This window comes from Gopherus evgoodei, chromosome 11 (assembly GCF_007399415.2).
Source record: "Gopherus evgoodei ecotype Sinaloan lineage chromosome 11, rGopEvg1_v1.p, whole genome shotgun sequence".
In the NCBI taxonomy this organism is placed as follows: domain Eukaryota; kingdom Metazoa; phylum Chordata; order Testudines; family Testudinidae; genus Gopherus; species Gopherus evgoodei.
The window spans coordinates 23,722-43,055 of record NC_044332.1 but is presented as its reverse complement, the minus strand read 5'-3'; the positions used below and the strand labels follow the sequence as shown (position 1 = coordinate 43,055).

Here is a 19,334-nt window from a genome sequence, read left to right as displayed (position 1 = left end):
TAATGTGATTACTTCCAGACAGAATATTCCTACCTGCCAAACATCCACTTGGAATCTAACGTTGAAGTAGTGTAGATATTTCTAGTTTTTGTCAGTAATTATTTACTCGGCCTCTTCTAACTGTCCAACCATTCTGCAGACAGAACATCAGAGCTAGGTAAAGACACTTCCTGAAATGACGTAGGAGAGGAAGAATAGAGAAGTGACTCTCCTCCGTGGGTTTCCTATGTGTGAAACAAGCTGCAGCACTGCCAGCTCCAAGCCCTACAAACCGGGAAGCAAGTCTCCAAACTCACGAGACTTGCTTACAAATCAGGGCAGTTGGGGTCTTGTCACTTGCCCTCCGGTGCCTGACCCTTGAGGTACACGCGGGTCACGTCCCCCCTTCCCCACGAACAGGAGGCGCAGAAGCTCCAGCTTGCAGGGCAAAGGCGTGAGACCCCCCCGCCCCCGCAGCCAGGCCGCCCGCGCTGGAGCTGAGCCCGGGACGCCGCTGGGGTCAGAGGTGCAAGCAGAGGCGGCGGGTGGGAGCGGGCGGTCCCGGGGGAGGAGGGGCGGGGCGGGGCGGGGCGGTGCAGCGGCGGCCATGGGGAGACGCGGCCGAGGCGGCAGGAGGTTGCCGTTGCTGGCAGAGCGGGCGGGTGCCGGGCGCCGAGCGATCCCCGCGGCCCGCCCCAGCCCGGCTGCAGCGGCCCCGCGCGGTGTGTCCAGGCCGCGGCGGCCCCGGCCCAGGGGACAGACGAGCTGCGCGGCCCAGAAGCGGGCAGCGCACGGGTAGGGCCCCAGACCCGCTCCTAGGCCGCGGGGCCGGGCAGATGCCTGGGGCGGGACGGGGAAGCCTGGGGAATGGGGGGCCAGGCAGCTGTTTGGGGCTGGGGTGGGATGAGGGCACAAAGGGGAATGGGGGGTCTTGGCAGCTGTTTGGGGCTGGGGTGGGATGAGGGCACAAAGGGGAATGGGGGGTCTTGGCAGCTGTTTGGGGCTGGGGTGGGATGAGGGCACAAAGGGGAATGGGGGCCAGGCAGCTGTTTGGGGCTGGGGTGGGATGAGTGCACAAAGGGGGATGGGGGGTCTTGGCAGCTGTTTGGGGCTGGGGTGGGATGAGGGCACAAAGGGGAATGGGGGCCAGGCAGCTGTTTGGGGCTGGGGTGGGATGGGGGAACGAGGGGCCAGGCAGCTGTTTGGGGCTGGGTGGGATGAGGGCACCAAGAGGAATGGGGGGTCTGGACAGGTGCTTGGGAATGGGGTGGGATGGGTAGGTGTCTGATGGGGGTGTGGGACAGGCGGCACCCCGGGGTGATGGGAGCTATCCAGGGTTCTGGTATGTCAGGGTCTTGGGGCTACAGAGCTAGGTAGGAGCCCAGGGTGGTGGAAGTGCTGGGCAGCGGCACCAGAGAGCAGTTCAGTGACAGAGACCGGGTAGCAGGTGGCTCTGGGTGACAGGAGATGCAGAGCTAGACCCATGTTGGGTGGGGGCTACAGGGTAATCTGGTGCTGGACAGGGTCTCCAGGGCAGGAGTGCCTCCAGGTGATGGGGGCTGTGGGACTGGGCAGGAACCCGGGGGGGCTGCCTAGGTAATGGGACTGCAGTGTTTATGGCACTGCTTTGGGTTTATCTGTAGACCCAGCCCTGGCAGATGAAAGGCCCAGTGTAAGACTTGGTTTTGCAGCCCTGTTGTCACTTGAGGGTGTTGGCATGGACCTAACCTCTTCACCATCCTCTGCTACTCCCTGCTCCGTGCAAGTGCTGCTGTAATCCTGGCAATTCATCATGGGACCCAGGGTCTAGCTGTGACTTCTCCATAAATACCATACTGGGAGCCCTGCCCGTTCCCAGTGCCCTCCTGTTCCCCAGCATTCACACACACCAAAGAATGTCCCTGCAGTAGGAAAAGAAATATTCAGTTAGCAAATGATCTGCTACCTTTGGGAGCTTTAGTGACCATTTATGCATTGCCCAGATGGACAGGAGAGGGGCAGAAAGGCAGAGTGCATACTAGGTCCTCGCAAACACAGCTGTATTGGGACTCCTGCCCCAGATGGTGCAGAAACTGTCTTACTGTTGAGGTTGATAAAGGCAGATGCTTTCCCACTGCTAGTTTGGAGACTCCACTTGCAGCATTATCTAGGGGCTGGAATGAGAACTCCTGGGTTCATAGACTATCAGAGTTGGAAGAGACCTCAGGTGGTCATCTAGCCCAACCCTCTGCTTAAAGCAGGGCTAATCCCCAGACAGATTTTTGCCCCAGATTTGTCAATGGCCCCCTCAAGGATTGAACTCACAACACTGGGTTTAGCAGGCCAATGCTCAAACCACTGAGCTATACCTCCCTGTCCCACTGATTCACTGTGTGGTCTTTAAATAATTTCATCTCAGTGTGCCTTATTTTCCTGATCTTTGCAGCTTAGTTAATTACACGTTTGCTCTTACAATAATATGCATGCTGAGAGCCTCTGATGGTGGGTGAATGGACGTCTCCTCTTAGTAAACCCCTTTCTCCAGAGACGCAGCCACCAAAACACCAGAAAAAACTTCGAAAAGTTGACTTCTCACTTCAGCTCTGACACCTTTCCCTCTCTACCCTACTTTGCCTTGGTTTGTTTTTCAGAATGATCAACTTTTGCCCCCAATGTGGCCAGAAGGTAGAGACAGCATTTCATTTCTGCCCTGTCTGTGGGAATAAGCTGCCTAAAGAAGATGATGAGGAACCAATGCAACTCACTCCAGATGTGTCTTTGTCCTCTCTGAAAGGTAGGTAAGATTGGGTTAACCAGCAGCCTCATTGGATAGAGATTCCAGATTAGCCAAAGCCCCCTGATTACAAGCAGTGGTGGAGCATTGACATATCAAGTACACGTCCATCTGAATAGAACCTCTTATTGCCTGCTTTAGGCAAAATTGTTGCCTTTGATGGCAGTGCTGTAGAGGGGAGTGAATGCAGTCTGACCTGAGGAGTAGAGTCCCAGGACTCCTGGGTTCTGAACCAGCTCTGCCACAGGCTCTGTATGTGACTTCCTCTGTGCCTCAGTTTCTCCATCTGTAAAATGGGGCTAACAGCACCGACCTGGTCTGTGGTGTGGGAGGGGTGTGGGTGTGAGGTGTTTCACCATAAAGGGCTTTGAGCCCTGTGAATGGAAGGTGTTGTAAGTGCAGAGTGTTATGATTGACAGTCATTGGAATAAAGTGGACGCCATTGTGCGGGTTTGTTTCTTTAATCGTTCAGCCCTGAGGCAGAATGAGCCAGTTCCAGAAACAAGAAAGACAGTGGAGTGGATATCTTCTGAGAAAATACCAGCTTCCACTTCGACTGAAGAGGAGGTTTGGAGCCCACAGGCTGCTTCCCCAAGTACCAAGGTGACATCCAAGGGTGAGAGCAGGGATGTTCCTCAGCACTGCTGTGCTCATGTAGGAGTGGGGCAGATAGATACTTCATGACACTTAGGGTATGGCTGGTGCACTACAGAAGTGGCTTGTTCAGCCCTTGTGTCATCCTGCCATCCTGTCCCTTCCCTTCCCTACCTCCTGGCTGAGGTACAGGGTATGGATGGGTTACAAGAGATGTTTGATTGTCCACTGCTGGAAGGAGAATATGTGAAACCCATGGCCTCACTAACAGAGCAGGGTGAAGTGTCTAGGATTGAGAGATGGGGAGCTGTATCAGGCTGGGGTGGTATTATCACAATGTCTCTGGTTGGAATCTGAGCTGCGGTGTGCTGGAGAGCAGCCGGACTCACTCTTTCTATAGTGTCCTGTTATCTGATTAGAGCTCTGCTTTTGTCTCTTCTCCAAAGCAAAGTTCAGTCCCCGATCTCCCCGGCGGCTCAAATCCACCTCCGTGACACCTCTCCCAGAAGGCAAGATTCTGACCGACCAGAATAGCAAGCAGTGGAAACTGGGGAAGCTTCTGAACCAGAGCGTGTGTGGGCTGATGTACGAAGGTGCTGTGCAATCTCATTCTGGGATGCAGTCTGAGGGAGGATGATGATGATGGGGTGTGGGGAGTAGAGGAAGAGTATCCCTCCCTTCCTCTCTTCTTGTGGTATGCTGAAAGCTCAGCCTACTGGGGAGGTTCCCTCGGGGGATGTGGAGAGAAGGGAACTGCTTTTTGAAAGAGATAATTGAAGCCTCTTGCTGACACTTCCCAGTTTGCAGACAGAGCTAATCACAGGTGAATTTGCATCTTAGGTAAATAAGGGATTTAACTGCCCTTCTTCATCCTGATCCTGCCTCCTCTGACTCTTTCTGCTCTGTCTGCAGCAGGTCTTCCAAAGAGATGCCTTCTGCAAAGGATGCTGGAAATGTATCCAAAGTTCTACCCAACATATGTCTGTGGGTTAGACTATTAAATCTTCTCTCCATTTTAGAGCATCCCTCTTCCACCCCATGTCACACACAAGTGGAAACAACAAGTTCTGAGCCTTGGAGGAGGCCATAACTGTTCCATACTCTGCGTATGTGGAAAGGGACAGCACTGCAGGGTTGAAAGCCATTGATCCATCTCCTGTCCATAAGAGAGGATAACATGCACCCTCGGCAGCTCTCTCATTGGCTTGGGATCTTACACAGTTGTCTATATTTGTGTTTTGTCAGAGGCCCATGGCACATCTCTCTCCTGGTACTGATGAATCATTTTATTTACATACCACGTTTAAAGAGTAGAGTCCCTTGATACTACACCCATGCCTAGATGCTCCAGTGCCTGTTGCTTTAGCAATGTCTGGAGAGAGTTGAGACAAAGGTCCTATAACTCTGAAGCAAGGTGGGAATTGTCATGCAGCCACTTGCAAAAAGGCCTCTACAGATGGTATTTTCACAGTCTCAAGGTGAGGGAGGCAGAGGATAACTGAGAATCAAGCCACTCTTGCGCTAGTTTCTGAGCAACTAGCATTGCAAGTACTTCTATCCCATGCACCTGTAACCTCATTTGTTCCATCCTTCCACAGCACAATCAGCGTCTGGAGCCTGCCCTCAAAAGCAAAGATACTTTCTCAAACTTGTGAGTTCTGGTCTGTTCTGTGTATGGGGCCCTTTGGTCTGACCTACCAGCACTGCTGGTATCATGGCAAAAGGAGTGGTAGAATGCAGAAGCTCAGATGATTGTAATGGTTCCTTCTAGTCTTATTCTCCATAAGAGTTCACAGTGTTAATTAGCATCATCGTCTTTGTTGTTGCAGGTGAAGTTAGTCAGAGAAATGTGGAAATAAACCGCATGGGTTAAAGACCCAGTACAACTCCCATGGGCATCTTGCTTAGACTTCAATGGAAGCTGGATCAGGAGGCCCTTAATAAACAGTAGTGAGCAAAGCTATAAGGAAAACAGATCTAAGGATTTAAAGAAGCCACCCCAAAGGGGCTGCACTTTAGATTACAAAGCTAAATTCTACCCTCTGTTACACCTCTGCAGTCCTGTTGATTTCCTGGTTGTAAATGAGGGTAGACTTTGTCCCCTTTGTTTATAAATTTAGTATGTCATAGGATCTTCTTTAAGCCTGTTTTTTAAAGGTTAACAACAACAAAATTCTAGAAAGTGTTATTTAAAACCCTGGTGTGTGTGTGTTTTGTGTTGTTTTTTGTCCCCAGAACTACTGAACACTCTTTAGTTTGGAAAGTGACTGTAGATCTAACATTGCGCTCTTCTGAGCTGTCACCTCTCTTTGATGCCAGAATGAGTTTATAAAGTCAAATGCTGATTGATTTATATTTGTTACCCTGTGTCAGCTCCCCTGGCATTTGCCAGTCCAGCCAGGCTTTCCAGAACTGGCATCATTCCCAATCATAAATAATCTGCAATTGAAATTTCGCTGACTGTTTTTGACAATGCATGAGCCAGACTGGTATCCAGGTCACTGTCCTGTGTCTGCCTTGGCTCTTCTGCTTAATGAGATTTAGAAATTGTCACTGGCAAAACCCAGGGATGATTTTAGGAAGAATGTGCCCACTTTTATAGTCATTGGAATAGTGTCTCTGGAACTGTGCCAGGGAAGAACCAGTTAAAAGGTGCAGAGGAAAACATTACTGGGGAGCCTTTTCCAACAAAGGATTAACCAGAAATGTTTAACACCACAAAGATTGCCAGGAAATCTTAATCTGTGTGTGCGTTGACAGTACTGTAGAGCAGTCCCATCCCAGGCCAGCACCACCCACCCCATCTGCCCTGACACTGCATTGTTTCTATGGCCCAAATCCCTCCCTTTGCAGTGGCAAAGGATTATGGGATATGGTAGGACACTGTTTTTTTTCATGAACGCAAGGTCTCAGTGGTGGGTGTTGAGGGTTTAGAAAGCGGATAGGTTCTGTACATGTTCCACCAGCCAAAATACTCTAGGTCAGGAAGTACTGAAAGAATTCTGCAGTTTGTTAATCTGCACCACCTGCCAGCTGCCAATTTACAGCACTACTGGCCCCATTGGGTGGGGCTAATGATATCAAACTGGGCCAGTGGATCTGAAATTGTCATCTCTCCCACTCCGTGATGTCTCTCCTAAGCTAGCATGTGGCATTCTGCAGCTTCTGGATAATACGTTCAAGCCATTAGGGAACTGCAGTTACAAAAGAGCAATACCAAATGTGTGTGGACAGACACATGCTAGTGTGTAAGAAGGCGTTCTGGGAACCCCAGAGGGTTTGGAGCTCAGTACAGCACCCAGACATTTGGATGCAGCTTCTCAGGGGCAGGAAGTGGCATAAGAACAAGCTTTGTTGCCAGATTTCTGGTACTTCTTGGCAAGCTGAACTACAGAGGGAGTGGCCTTTAGGGGTTCAGTGCAGCCCGTTATTAGAATTCCCATGTTATCTGATATGGCCATGCACCTGCTGTGGACAAATAGTTTCACCTTCAAGGCTGTCACCTGGCTCATTCCACCAGCCCTGAATGGCCTGAGGTAACTCATAAAACCAAACTTCAGTAAGCTCCTCCGTTGGAAGGCTCCTACCCCAGAAAGAGCTGCAGGATCACACAGTTCTGACCAGTTTAGAGGGCTGTCTTCATTCTCTGGGGCACTTAGGTACCTGCACAGAGTACTGAGCAGTAGCACTTGAGCTGTCTGTCCTGAGACCTTCCCGTGCTTGGGTTAGCTGTGCTGTATTGATAGTGGGAGGTGGTGTGGTTCAGTAGATGGGGCAGGAGACCATGTTTTGTTCTTAGCTCTGCCACTGACCTGCTGGGTGACTCCCCCTCTCCTTAGACCCCTCAGTGCAGCAATGTGAGATCCATAGGTGAGAAGGGCTAGGGCAGGATTCTTACGCTCGCATGCTCCCTAGTAAGTGGACATGGTGGTGATACTGATGCAGCACATTACTGAATGTAAAACAGTGCAGCTTCATCTCTCTCTCCTCCCAACCCTCAGGACGCCAAAGATGGCAGGATCTACAATGAGCAGATCTTCCTGCAGCGAGCAGCAAAGAAAATCACAGGTAAGTGCCATTCCTGGATGGTTGGGTTCCCAACCTGCAGGTCCTCCCTGTGCATCTGTTAGGAGACACTCCAAAGTCTAGACTCAGGTGACTCAGATCATTGGCTGACCTATGCCTCAAAGAATGTTGAGTGCTAACCAGAGTGTTTAGAAATGACTGTCCCAGGAGCAGGAAACCTCAGGGTGTCTGGGAAGCACCTTCTCATTCCCAGCTGCGCTCAGCGGGGTTCCCCTGCTGAAGAGTTGTCTCTGTCACTGACAGCTATTTAACTCTGCACCCTGACCCCTCTGGGGTTGACGAGCCCATCCCATGGCTGTGCCATTAACCCTGGTTGTGCAGACTGCTCTCTGTCCAGCTAGCTAAGCCAGGGCATGAAGTCTGGGGCCTGGGCAGCAGAAGGAGTAGGGATCCAGGTCAAACCTGCCCCTTTGTGATTCCAACCACCCTTATATGTGGGACATAGGTCTCCATGCCATTCCCCTTCTCAGAGTACTTTGGGCTGTAGCATCCCACACTCTCCCCTTTCCCTGGCCTGGATCTGGCATCCCCACACCTCTCTCTCCCTCCCCTCATCCAACCCTTCCTGTAACTCTTGCTGCCTGCCACTGATTCCCACAGAGCTTTTAGTATCACATCTGGTTGCCTGCTACGCTGGCTTTTATGGGGGCGGCTCAGGTGACAGGATGAGCCTTGAACTCTCGATTGCCCAGCGCAGAGGGTCTGTATTTGCGGGGGAAGGAAAGGCGCTGGGTGGGTGCCCTCACTGTTTGCAGAGTTCCTTAGCCAGCAGCATGGGAAATCTGTGCCCATCTGTTCTGTTGTCTCCCTCCTAGTGGATAAGTGGAAGAGGATGCACTCGGTGCCCTTGCTGGGGATTCCAAATTGCATTGGCTTTGGACTCCATGAGAGTAACTACAGGTAAGGCAGGTCTGCGAGCTGCCAGATAGGGACAGCTGGGGAGTTCCCTCCTGCCCAGGAATCCACTGTTCTCTTTATCTCCTCGCTCCCCACTGCCAGGCTCTTGCTGCAGCCTCTCGCTTCTCCCTCACAATACCACCCTTTTCTTTCTCCCCTCAGCTACTGACCCATTGTCTATGCATTGGCCGTCTCTCATCTGATTACTGTAACCCCAGCTTCCTGGGTCTCCTTGTCTCTCCTCCCAGTTAATCTCTCCAGACTGTAGCAGATAAAGTCCTCTTGTCCTCCTGCAGTGCTGACCTGCATCAGAGTGCTACCCCGCTGCTGTCTGCTTCCTGCCATTCTCTCTCCCAGCCTCTTCCTTCATCCCCTTCTTCCACTCTTGCTTTTGGATCTTCTTTCCTGTTGCTCGGAACACTCTCCCGCTCCCTGTGCACATAGTGACTTCTCTCTCTTCCACCTCCTCTTCCCAGGAATCCTCCTTCCTGCTGTCCCTTCTCCCTCACCTGGCATCTTGACTGTCTTTGCCTGTGGGCTCTGTGTGGAGGGGAACGTGGTAATCTGTCAATAGTACTTCAGAGGGGATGCTGACTTGCCAGCATCTCTCCCTTTCCCCTCCACAAACAGGTTCTGTTGTCAAATACAAGGGAAGCTGTGCCTTTGTTAAACTAGAGAGAAAGGGAAACCAATTCAGGTTAAGACTGGTAGCTGAGCACCCAAATAAGCTTTGAGACCTTCCCATGACAGGTGCTGACCAAGTGCAACGTGCTCTTCTCTCCTCTCTCACAGGTTTCTGGTGTTCCCTGAGTTAGGGCGAACTGTTCAGTCAATCCTGGGCGATGGCACAAACCTACTGACGGAGAAACCGGTTTTCCAGATCGCCATCAGGGTGGTATGTGGCAGGCCAATGCTTCTGGGAGTTGTTCAGAGCTGGATTCTCTCTGGCCTTTGCAAGGATGCTAGTTCCAGTGCAGGCCAGGGTTGGGACCAGTGCGTCATGGGTGATTCATGTGCAGCTGCTGCTTAGTGCATGGCCTGCAGAGGAATGTTAGGGAAACATCATCACTTACTTTCTAAACACATGCACAAAAGTGCTAAGTGAAACTGGTCAAACTTACTAGAGTAACTTCCTGAGGGCCAGACTTTCTGAAGCACTGAGCACCCACAAATCCCACTGAAGTCAATGGGAAAGAGCAACTTTTGCTAAGCACCTTTGAAGATCAGGTATAGCAGCCTGAGCAGGGCTCCAGTCTCTGATCTCTGAATAGTGTAACATGGTACTAGGGCATGGGGCTGGCTGGGGCTGTTGGTGATGAACTTGTGGGTCTGTTAATGTTCTACCCCAAGGAAATTGGGAGACAGAGTGAATGGGGCCCCCCTGAATTTCTCAAGTGCCTCCCAACATGGAAGAGCAGAGTGGAAGAGGCTGTGCAGTTAGCCTGCTCCTTAGTCTCCCAGCTGCCAAGAGGGCTGTGTGAGGGTCTGATATCTCTTGTTCTGCCCCTAGCTAGACTCTCTGGAATACATCCATGGAAACGAGTATGTGCATGGGGACGTCACAGCAGAGAACATCTATGTGAACCCAGACGACCTCGCAGAGGTAGGAAATGAGAACTGCAGGAGCAGAAAGAGTAGCAGGAGAAGTGGGGCAATGCCCTAGCCAGAGCATTCTCTTATGGAGGGGAGGGTTGATTCCTGGCTGCACCCTGTGTCAGTGCAGCCCCATAGCAGGTGCTGTGTGTGGGATTGCAAGGATTACTGTATCCCATGTGTTCACCTCCCAGGGAAAGGATTTTGGGCTCCCTTCAGTCTTTGCATCTTAAGGGGTGGTGTAGGGAGAAGGGGTGGAATCTTGGAGGAGGGAGGATCACAAAACCTGGAAAGGGGACACTGGGAGGTGAGGGGCTCCCTGGTTCTCCCAGAGCAGCAGCGCTCTCCTCCTTCCCCTTGCGCGGTCGCCCAGGAAGATATTTCACAGTCTCTTTCTCTCTCTTCTAGGTCACCCTGGCGGGTTACTGCTTTGCATTCCGATACTGCCCGGGAGGAAAGCACGTGGCTCAGTGTCAAGGCAGCAGGACTCCTCACGAGGGCACCATTGAGTTCATCAGCCTGGATGGGCACAGGGGAGCTGGTGAGACCACAGTCCCTGATGGGTTGACGAGGCTGTGACAGCTCTCCTCCCTGACCATCCCTGCTTGTCTGGGACTCCCTCCGCCTGTCTCCTTCCCCCTCACTATTCTTCCATTAGTTGTTAGTAACAGCTTCCTCTCTGGTCAACCTGCTGCTTCCTCCTCCTTCTGCAGTCGCCGCATGACTCAGGCAGGAGCGTGACATTGTGGGAGAATGTTTCCATCCCATGCAAGGTTGTGGTAACCCGGCCATGGAGGGGAGTGGAAATTCAAGACAGTGGGTGCTGGTTTAATGGGTATCTGTAAAGCTTGGTAGAGTGCATTCCTTGCTGATACAGGCCAATGTAGAGGGCGGGGGGGGGGTTCCCAGTCTGGGTCCAGTTGTGGTCTCATGGCCATCTCCATGAGATGCTTGTGGAGATGAAGTGCTCAACCTGCTCATTAGAGAGGAGGACATTGGAGTTTCTGACCTGGACCACACAGCAGTGAGAAGGAACTGGAGACATGGTTGGCCAGTTCGCCCCACCCTTTAGCACCTCAGGCAGAAACATAAGGCGAGTCAGGGCGCATGTGTGGACCAACAGACACTACTTCAGATTCTGTGACTCCAGGTGTGTGCTGTGTATGTGTAATACAGTTGGGACCATCACTCAAAGAAGAGCTGAGGCACAAATTGGTGAAGAGGCCCTCTCAAAGTTGCCGTGAATTGGTGGCTGAGCTGGAAAGAGAACCCAGGAATCCTGACAAACTACTAGGCCACTCTACTAGGAAATGTTTCCTGCTGTTCAACCTTATGCTTTCCAGAGCTCAGTTCTATACTGTCCCCCTGGGGGGAGGGACCCCCTTGAACCAGGCCTTTTTGTATATTACTCCCAAACTCTGCTTTTCTCACTGTGTTTCCTGAGCTGCTGGCTTTTTCTCACTCTGCCATCAGGACCATCTCGCCGGAGTGACCTACAGTCTCTGGGCTACTGCATGGTGAAGTGGCTGTGTGGCTTCCTGCCCTGGACTGATGACCTGGCTGATGTGCACAAGGTCATGGAGCAGAAAGAGAGGTGAGCCCTGGGGTTGGGGACCCTGCCTACCATTCTGGGGAGCCCTGGGAGGAAAGCAGTGAGGGAAGGGGATTCAGAACTAATGGGGGACTCAATAGCCTTGGTGCAGATCTTGGAGTGTCTGAAATCTGTGACTGTAAGTGCTGCTTCCCATGGAAGTAGCTGGCCAAACTCCTCTTGACTGCAGTGGGAGCAGGACCCACCCTGAAATCACTGTGTGGGCAAAACGGCCTGGAGGGTGTGAGCTGAGCTGGTCATTTGAACCGCTTTCACCAGTCCTCATCGCTGGGGGCAGTTTGTTCAGGTGCTCAGTCCCTTTCTTGTTTAATGGCGTTGTGCGTGTGCTAAATGCTGCAGGTACCAAATGGATGTGGTCGGGCTTCTGCGACTGTGCTTCGGCCGAAAACCGATTCCAGGTATGGACTTGTACTGAGTGTGGCTGCGGGATCTAGTGGGTCGCTGTGTGTGAGGGCTGATTGTTCACTGAAGCTAGAAACTGGGCTGTGTCCCTCATGCAGTCTCAGCTGACGGGCTGTGTCTGACCATAGTCATTCTAAACCCTTTGCTGCAGTGCCAGTCTGCTCGTGAACTAGTAGCCTTGACTGTGAGAGCTGTCCAGGGAGCTCCAGAAAGATCCCTGATATCTGTGTGGGGTGACATAGCCAGCTCTCAGGCTCCCCCATGGATCCAGTTTTTCTCCTTGCTCTGCTGGAATGAGGATGACCTGTATGCCCCTGCATCAGCGTCCATGCAGCATGAGGTGGTGATTCTGAGCCTTGCTACAGTGGGATGCTGGCTAGGGGTTAAAGCAAGTGAGCGGGAACAGGGAGACCTTGGTTCTAGTCCTGGTTCTGCTGCTGACTCAATGGATGACCTTGGGCAAGGTGCTTCCCTCTCTGGACTTGAGTTCCTCTGTCAGTGCAGAGGAGGGGTCTGGTGGGAAAAGCCCCTGTGGAAGTGTTGTTTAGCATCTGGCTTAGCAATGCAGGGAGTGAGTGCTGGGGCTGCTGCTCTGGAGAACCACAGTCATTCCTGTGAGTGTCTGTACCACTTTGCAGATGCTCTGCACAACTACCTGCAGCAAGCAATGGCCTTGGCCTTTGAAGAGGAGCCAGACTACGAGGCACTGCGAAAGCTCTTGGGGAAGCCGCTGGAGATGAAGAGAGCTTCAGCTTATGACTCAGTGGACCTCAAGGTGGTGCCTTAGGTAAGGCGTTTCCTAGGGGGGTTGCAGGTTGGGGGACGCACAGTCATGCCCCCACCGCAGGAATAATGGAATATGGTACTTCAGCTGGCAGTGGTGACCATGGCCTTGTTATCTGATCTTCCCTCCGCACATGAGTCTAACATGGTAAGCAGGGAGGAGGCTTCTCTCTGCGCTGGGTGTGAAGATCTAGAAGGAGGGCTGAAGGGACTTTGACTGCTCCAGTGGGGCTTGTGTTAACCCTTAGAGCACCAAGGATGCTCATTTTCCATTCCTCAGCCTTCCCTCCCACCTCTTTGTGATCAGTTTCCTTCCCATCTCCAGTTGTGTTGAGAATGGGTGCTGGGTCTTGTGGAGAACATGCATGTGGGTTCAAGGAAAATTTTTGGCAGCAGGGAATAGTGCTTCCTGTCAGGAAGAGTGATGTCCCACCCTGCTTCCTCACAGCTGGGGAGCCTCACATGCTGGCCTCCGGTCTCTCTCCCTAACACTGTTCTCATTTATCGTCATCAGGCAACTCAGCAGTTCTGAAATGGTTAAGATGTCCTGAGGGTCACTTTTCAGTACAAGGGGAGCTGGTTGGCTGGCTTGCTGTTCCCAAAGGCTGGAGCAAGGTCAGAATTTGTAGCACTGTTCTTTGATGCCAAATGTGCCTAACCTGGCCAAATTGGCTTTGCCTCTCTCTGCGTCCCTGCAGCTCGCAGACAGACTGTTGAGTAAGAGCCCTTTCTGGGTAAGGGGCAGGAGGAATGAAGATGTGCACAGCCTTTAGGAGAGAGAGCTGCCCAGCCTCACACCACGCTCGTCCTTCGAAGCAGGCTCCTAGAGCTCCACTTTCTCAGGGACGCTGACTGAGCAGTGAACACTCGCTCTGTTCCCTCCTTGGAGGCGAGGTGTAGCCCTAGTTTTGCTGAGTTCTGACAACTTGCCACCTTCAGGGGCTCCCATGGCTAGTCTAAGCGCATATCAGCAGGCCCAGCCCTGCTTCTGCCCTTAGGTCTCTCTGTGGTGTCCATCACCTTGGGATCTAAGGTGGGTAGAGGATGTGTTCCTGCTAGATCAGGCAGCACACGGCTGGTCAAGTCCACTAAATCTGCTGGCTAAAATGTCTCTCCCATCTTGGAGGCTGTAATATTTGTTGGTAGCCACCAAGGTATTGAACCAAATTCAGCCCTAGCACAATCTAACCAATTCACATAGAGACTGGGCCCTTGTCTCAGCTTAGAGTCAGCCCTAAGTAAATTGGCTCCAGGTGGCACTGCCAACGGCACTGGCACATGCGCCATCCCGATTTATGTTCTTCTTTGTGGCTTTTCAGATCTCAAGAAACTGACAAACTGTGAGAGGTTTAACCTATTGGAAGGGCCCTGCTCTGGGGCAGCCAGCTCCTGCTGTCCTTCATTACACACCTGTTCTAGACTTCCTTGGGAGTTTATAGGGATTGTTTTTAGGGCTTTTACAGTGATTTTTAGAAAGCTGACTTCTGAGCCAGTGCTGTAGCTTAATGAGCTCCAGCTAATGTGAAGACTAAACTCCTGCTTGGCAGATGGCTGCCCCAACCACTGTTTGCAACTACCTAGCAACTGGGAGCGTTGCCATACTGACACGCTGAGCCCGGTGAAGGGAAAAGAAATCAGGGGTTTTAAATGTTTGTATCCTGCCTAATAAACACTGTTTGTTTTGTAATAAACGCTTTGTGGATGGATCCCAAGGCTCTGTTTTCTATGTTGATCCAGGGCATGTAGGCTCTTTATTTAAATAACCCTACTTGGCATGTACAACCTTTTCATCAGACCTCAAAGCACTTTACCAGTGATGGCATGCGTCCAGACAAGGAAGTGGAGGCACACAGGTGAAGTAACTTGGCTAAGCTCACAGGCAGTAACTCAGTGGCAGAGCTGGAAAGAGAACTCCTGTCTCCTCATACTCAAACCACTAGACCAGGTTGTCTTCCCTGAAAACTAATTGGAAGGAAATTGTAGTAGCCGGTTATGATACAAAGCACCAAGTGTGTGAGTCATGAAATTTCCCTGCTGTTCAATAAGCTGAGTAAAGATTCCTGCAGCAAGGGCCTGGGGGCCTGCAGCAGAGTGGCCCTGTTAATAAAACCTTCCTCAACCTCTGCTCAAGCCAACATTCCTCCAAGCCTGGATTGCTACTGCCTTGTGGAAGATGGAGCCAGGCACCAGCTGTGACCCAGTAGGGAAGCTTGCTAGGATTGGCCTTTGCTACCTTATTTTTTTAGAGAGATTTAATTTGTTACATTGTTACAGGGGAGCAAACGGTCAGGAGCCACACAAGAGGAAACATGGGCAAGTAAGAAAGAGCAGAGGCCTGAAAAGTTTCTGGATTTGCCTGACTAGCTGTGTGACCTTGAACAAATCAGTTAGCCTTGCTAGGGTTCATCTACACCCCTTCGAGATGATCTGGAAGCTATGTTTTTCATGCAGTTTGAGATTTATCTTTAAGCTGTTACCCTTACTCAGAAACAACGCAGGCTGGCTCTCCATGAGGTCAGATACATGCCATTTTCATGTGAGAGTCACTGACATAATGCTCCTTTTGAGCCATAAACTGCAAATTATTTTGTATAATTCTAGTCTGTATTTTCCCTGCTAGGAATTCCTTATGTGAACTCACTACCAACTGATGCAGCTATAAGCCCTACAAGCATGAGCCAGGGTCATTGTCTCCAGTGAATGCTACTTTCAAAAGCAGTCCCCTGCCCTGAAGACTTAAGTAGAACTAATACATATAGCGTAGTGCTACTGCCTCCATGAGATCTGGGGTCAAAAGCTTTTCCTCACTCCCTAGAGAGGAAGGAGCCAAAGGCATTTAACAGGGCCACAAGAAAGCCACCTGTGTAGAAGTGTGTGCAGGTCACATCTCCCACCATCCCTTAAGCTATCAGTAAAAAAAACAAAGTTGTGGCCTTTCTGCTTGTAAGTGTAACTCAGGGGTTCTCAAACTGGGGGTAAGGAACCCTCAGGGGGTCACAAGGTTATTACATGGGGGGGGTCACAAGCTGTCAGCCTCTATACCAAACCATGCTTTGTCTCCAGCATTTATAATGGTGTTAAATATATTGAAAAGTGTTTTTAATTTATAAGGGGGATTGCACTCAGTGGCTTGCAATGTGAAAGGGGTCAGCGGTACAGAAGTTTGAGAACCACTGGTGTAACTGCTGCAAGGCTGGGTGCAGCTGGACACAACAAATGCCCTTAAAAGGCCATCCTAGTTTAGTACCTGTCAGAATCCCCACTTCTGGCTTCAGTTGATTCACTGCTTCCCATTATGATCAGAATTGCTAACACAAAGTGCCTAGGCTTTGATGTTCTGCAGGGATAGAGCCACATGCTAAAATCTACTTGTTTTCCCATTTGTCTAGGTGGTTGGAAGAGCCTTAGAACACCTGGCTACTGACTTTTGGCCCAGATCCATAAAAGTATTTAAACACGTGACTGCCATGGAGGTGGTGGGCTTCTGGGGGGGTGTAAAGCTAGGTTTTTACATCCTGAGTCAGTGTAATCACCTGCTTTGTCAACCTGTGCCAGATCAATAATTTCCAACGCGTAGCATTTTTTTTCTTTAGTGGGTTACTATAGAGGAAGTATAAGAGTCAGGAGTTGTTGCAGATGTTCATGGGGCTTATAGATGACTAGCTGTTACACAAGGAGAGTGCTGTTATTTACAGTTGCAGACTAGAAACTGAACCAGTTCCACTGCACCTTGACAGAAAAGGGAAAGTACCTTAGGAACCCTGCTTCTCTGTGGTCCAGCTTTATGATCCACCTGCCAAACAATCAGGCTAGTTCTAGGAGAGCAGCTCAAGCTCTGGAAGAAGCCAGGCTTTGTAAGTTATGTGCCTCCTGCAGATGCAGTATTCTCAAATCCAGCTTGTGAAAGTGATGACAGCATCCTGCTTGATAAGCTGCTGCTTTTCAACCTGTAAATGCTCAAGCTGGTAGCTATAACCAACAGCCTTATCTAGTAACTTGGAACAGGTGACAAGACTTGAGGCTCCTGCCAGTGACATTGTAACACCCTGAGTAAGTCACTTCACCTTTCTGTGGCTTAAGGCATGTCACTGTTCAACAACTTTCTCCCTTTACAATCAGCTCCTTTATCAGACACAAGCACTGCCTGTTTTTTTTAAAACAGAGACAAGCATAAAAAAAAGATTGTTTTATACAAAAGTTGCTACACTGTATGTGAACAGTCATTGTCTCTGCTCCAATTTCTAAACAAAGGGAAGTAAACAGCACAGTTCCAGTGTTATCAGATTCTGAGCATGACAAACAGCTGCCAAAAGTCTTGTACCATGGTATATTCTCACCACCTGTTCAAGAGGGTCAGCCCCTCTTGTAACAACTAAGTCAATGGGTAAAGTAGCCTCTAGTCCCTCAGCTTCTTAGGGTTTTTGCTTTCTTGTACAGCTTCCACACACTACATAAAGGAATCCTTTATTCAGTATTGTGGGAAAGACACCAGCTCTTCCTTGCTGACTGGGATGCCGTGGAGAGGTGTCTAAGATAATAGCAAATAGGGCTTCATGGAGAAGGGTTGTTACATTGCCGCCTCTGTTCTAGTGTTCAAAGTAAATTCAAACATGAAAGTAGAATCAGGGTCTATTAGAGGCCATTTTGGAAGAATAGCAAGGAAGACAAACTGCAATATGGACAGAACACAACAATGACACTGGGACTGAGTTCTTGCAGACTGCACCAGTGCTGTAACTAAAGGCACAAGGCAGTGAAGTGGTAAGGCACAGATGGGGATGTTCTTCACTTGAGCAAAACACATGGAGCTAGAGGGAGGACCTGACTGACAGCTGTATAAATGAGTGAGCTGACTGGAGCTACAGCAGTGCAGGACTAATGGAAGGAGAATAAGGCCCAGAGCCTGCCCCAGAGAAGGGATGTTTAAAAGCTCCAATCTGTTAAAGTAAGTATCCCCATTTACCACTAACACCCTTTGCTTGGCTCCAGAATATACCCTAGAGCAGTGTAGTTAATGTCCAGAGAGCGTAAGTGGGGGTAACACCTGGCCTTAGCTTCAGGCACAAATAATCTGATAAGGGAGTCTTCAGCCAGCACTAATAAAACAAAACAGGAGACGCTGCAGTGTTAACAGTGCTCCACCACATGGCTGGCTACAGGCAGGTTCCTTCAAGAGCTTTTCCTGGATTATGACAGTGTATGGGGAAGAATAGGTCATAGCAGCTGAGTTTTATTTTTTCCCCTTCTTCCTCTGCAGAGGAATCAGCTACCCCCTGGGCAATGCATTGCAGGGTAAAATCAAGATGGCTTTGAGTAGCACACAAGGGTTCTAGGTTTTCTTTACATGTGCTCGAGACCAGAGGGGGTTCTTAATTTGTATAGGATCAGATTATGGGGAACTTCTTAAAAAGCAGCTACCAAGAAACAAGGTGGCTCAGCACTAAGCCATAGAAGCATGAAATGGAGCTTGCAGAGCATGATTGGCATGGGCCATCTTTTACTGGGGGGGGAGGGGGGCCCTGCTACTGACACTGACAATTACTTGTTACCTTCTTTGCAAGAGTACACCAAAATACTGTTTCTAGGAGCCCTCAGAAATGAAAGTAAACAGCACCAAAATCAGAGGCTCAAGAAGCCCAAGTTCATCCTCTCTTCTTCACTATGCTCAGCCACGTTTTTCCGTTTGACTTGCCTTCTCTCACACTTGCCCTCACTGGACTTAGGGCAGACAGACTGTAAATGTGATTTCAAGTAGTGAGGCAGGTATGGCCCTTTGTTCACGGCACTGCCCAGAGACAATGCTGAGGTAGTTTTGATCGGTGCTCCAAAGCTGCCATCTACAGAGGAAGTAGGACTGGCACTGTGGACAGAGGAATAGCCTGAGGTGGCTTCTAGTGTGGGTTCTTTTTGACAGTGATCAGCAAGCCGTTGTTTCTCAGCATCTGGCTGCTCCGCCTTTCTCACTGGTACATCCTGTCCAGGCCATTCCACCGCTAGGCTATCTTCATCACTGGAATCCTGACAGCAATGCTCTGCTGGATCCATATAGACAACAGTTACATCCAAGACTCCACTGGGAGCAGTCACTAAAGGAAGATATAGAAGAGTGATTTGGATCTACCTGAGCAGCAATGTAGTCAGAGCACAGTCAGAGCCAGGAACTCAAGAGCTCTAATCCTGGGCGATTAATTTCCTCTGTGGCTTTAGAGAAAGTCAACACACAAGCGCTGATTTCTCCCTTGTGTAAAGTGGGGATGACTCCTCCTCATTCCACTGGTATGTTTTAATAGTTGTTTGTACAGGGGACATGGTATAAAAAGCTTTAAGTCACAGCACTAATAAACAGGTGAGGCTGCAGTGTTGACAGTGCTCCACCACATGGCTGGCTGCAGCCAGATTCCTTCAATAGCTTTTCCTGGATTATGACAGCAGCAAAACCCCTTAATATGCAGCCAGGAGAACTCTCCTTCACTCATCAAGTGATTCAAAGTGCCCAGTGCTATCTGGTAGCAGTACTACCTCACAGCAGCATTACTAAGAATTGTCTGTGCTATCTGCCATTTTCTGCATTCCAGAGTCTGCAGCCATTGAGCAAGAGCTCTCCAAGTCTTGTAG

The 19,334-nt window shown here is 50.3% G+C and overlaps 2 protein-coding genes across 8 annotated transcripts in view; one reads left to right on the top strand and one right to left on the bottom strand.

Moving 5' to 3' along the window:
- Positions 1 to 235: 235 nt before the first annotated feature.
- Positions 236 to 16,336, top strand: LOC115659566 (inactive serine/threonine-protein kinase VRK3-like). 5 transcript variants are annotated; one of them, XR_004002589.1, is made up of 15 exons: positions 680 to 774; positions 2,610 to 2,752; positions 3,225 to 3,368; positions 3,793 to 3,939; positions 4,945 to 4,997; positions 7,348 to 7,414; positions 8,248 to 8,332; positions 9,122 to 9,224; positions 9,840 to 9,932; positions 10,331 to 10,463; positions 11,396 to 11,516; positions 11,874 to 11,932; positions 12,575 to 12,723; positions 13,234 to 13,334; positions 14,039 to 14,426. XR_004002589.1 is itself a non-coding variant. In XM_030579902.1 (14 exons), the coding sequence occupies exons 2-13, from the start codon at positions 2,611 to 2,613 to the stop codon at positions 12,721 to 12,723; spliced, it is 1,296 nt and encodes a 431-aa protein (XP_030435762.1). In that variant the 5' UTR covers positions 236 to 362; position 2,610; the 3' UTR covers positions 14,039 to 14,426. The 5 variants fall into 5 exon arrangements, 4 of the variants coding, with proteins under 4 accessions (XP_030435762.1, XP_030435763.1, XP_030435764.1 ...); XM_030579902.1 differs by lacking the exons at positions 680 to 774; positions 13,234 to 13,334 and adding an exon at positions 236 to 362; XM_030579903.1 differs by lacking the exons at positions 680 to 774; positions 13,234 to 13,334 and adding an exon at positions 416 to 505.
- LOC115659565 (cyclin-F-like) overlaps positions 9,234 to 19,334 on the bottom strand; it is a 24,127-nt gene continuing 14,026 nt past the window's right edge. For 2 of the 3 annotated variants that reach the window (XM_030579898.1, XM_030579899.1), the window contains one exon: positions 16,891 to 18,805. In XM_030579898.1, the coding sequence (XP_030435758.1) occupies positions 18,339 to 18,805 (467 nt within the window). In that variant the 3' untranslated portion in view covers positions 16,891 to 18,338. Of the gene's footprint in view, positions 9,368 to 16,890; positions 18,806 to 19,334 lie in introns of those variants that run through there. The other variant, XM_030579900.1, reaches the window with a different exon arrangement.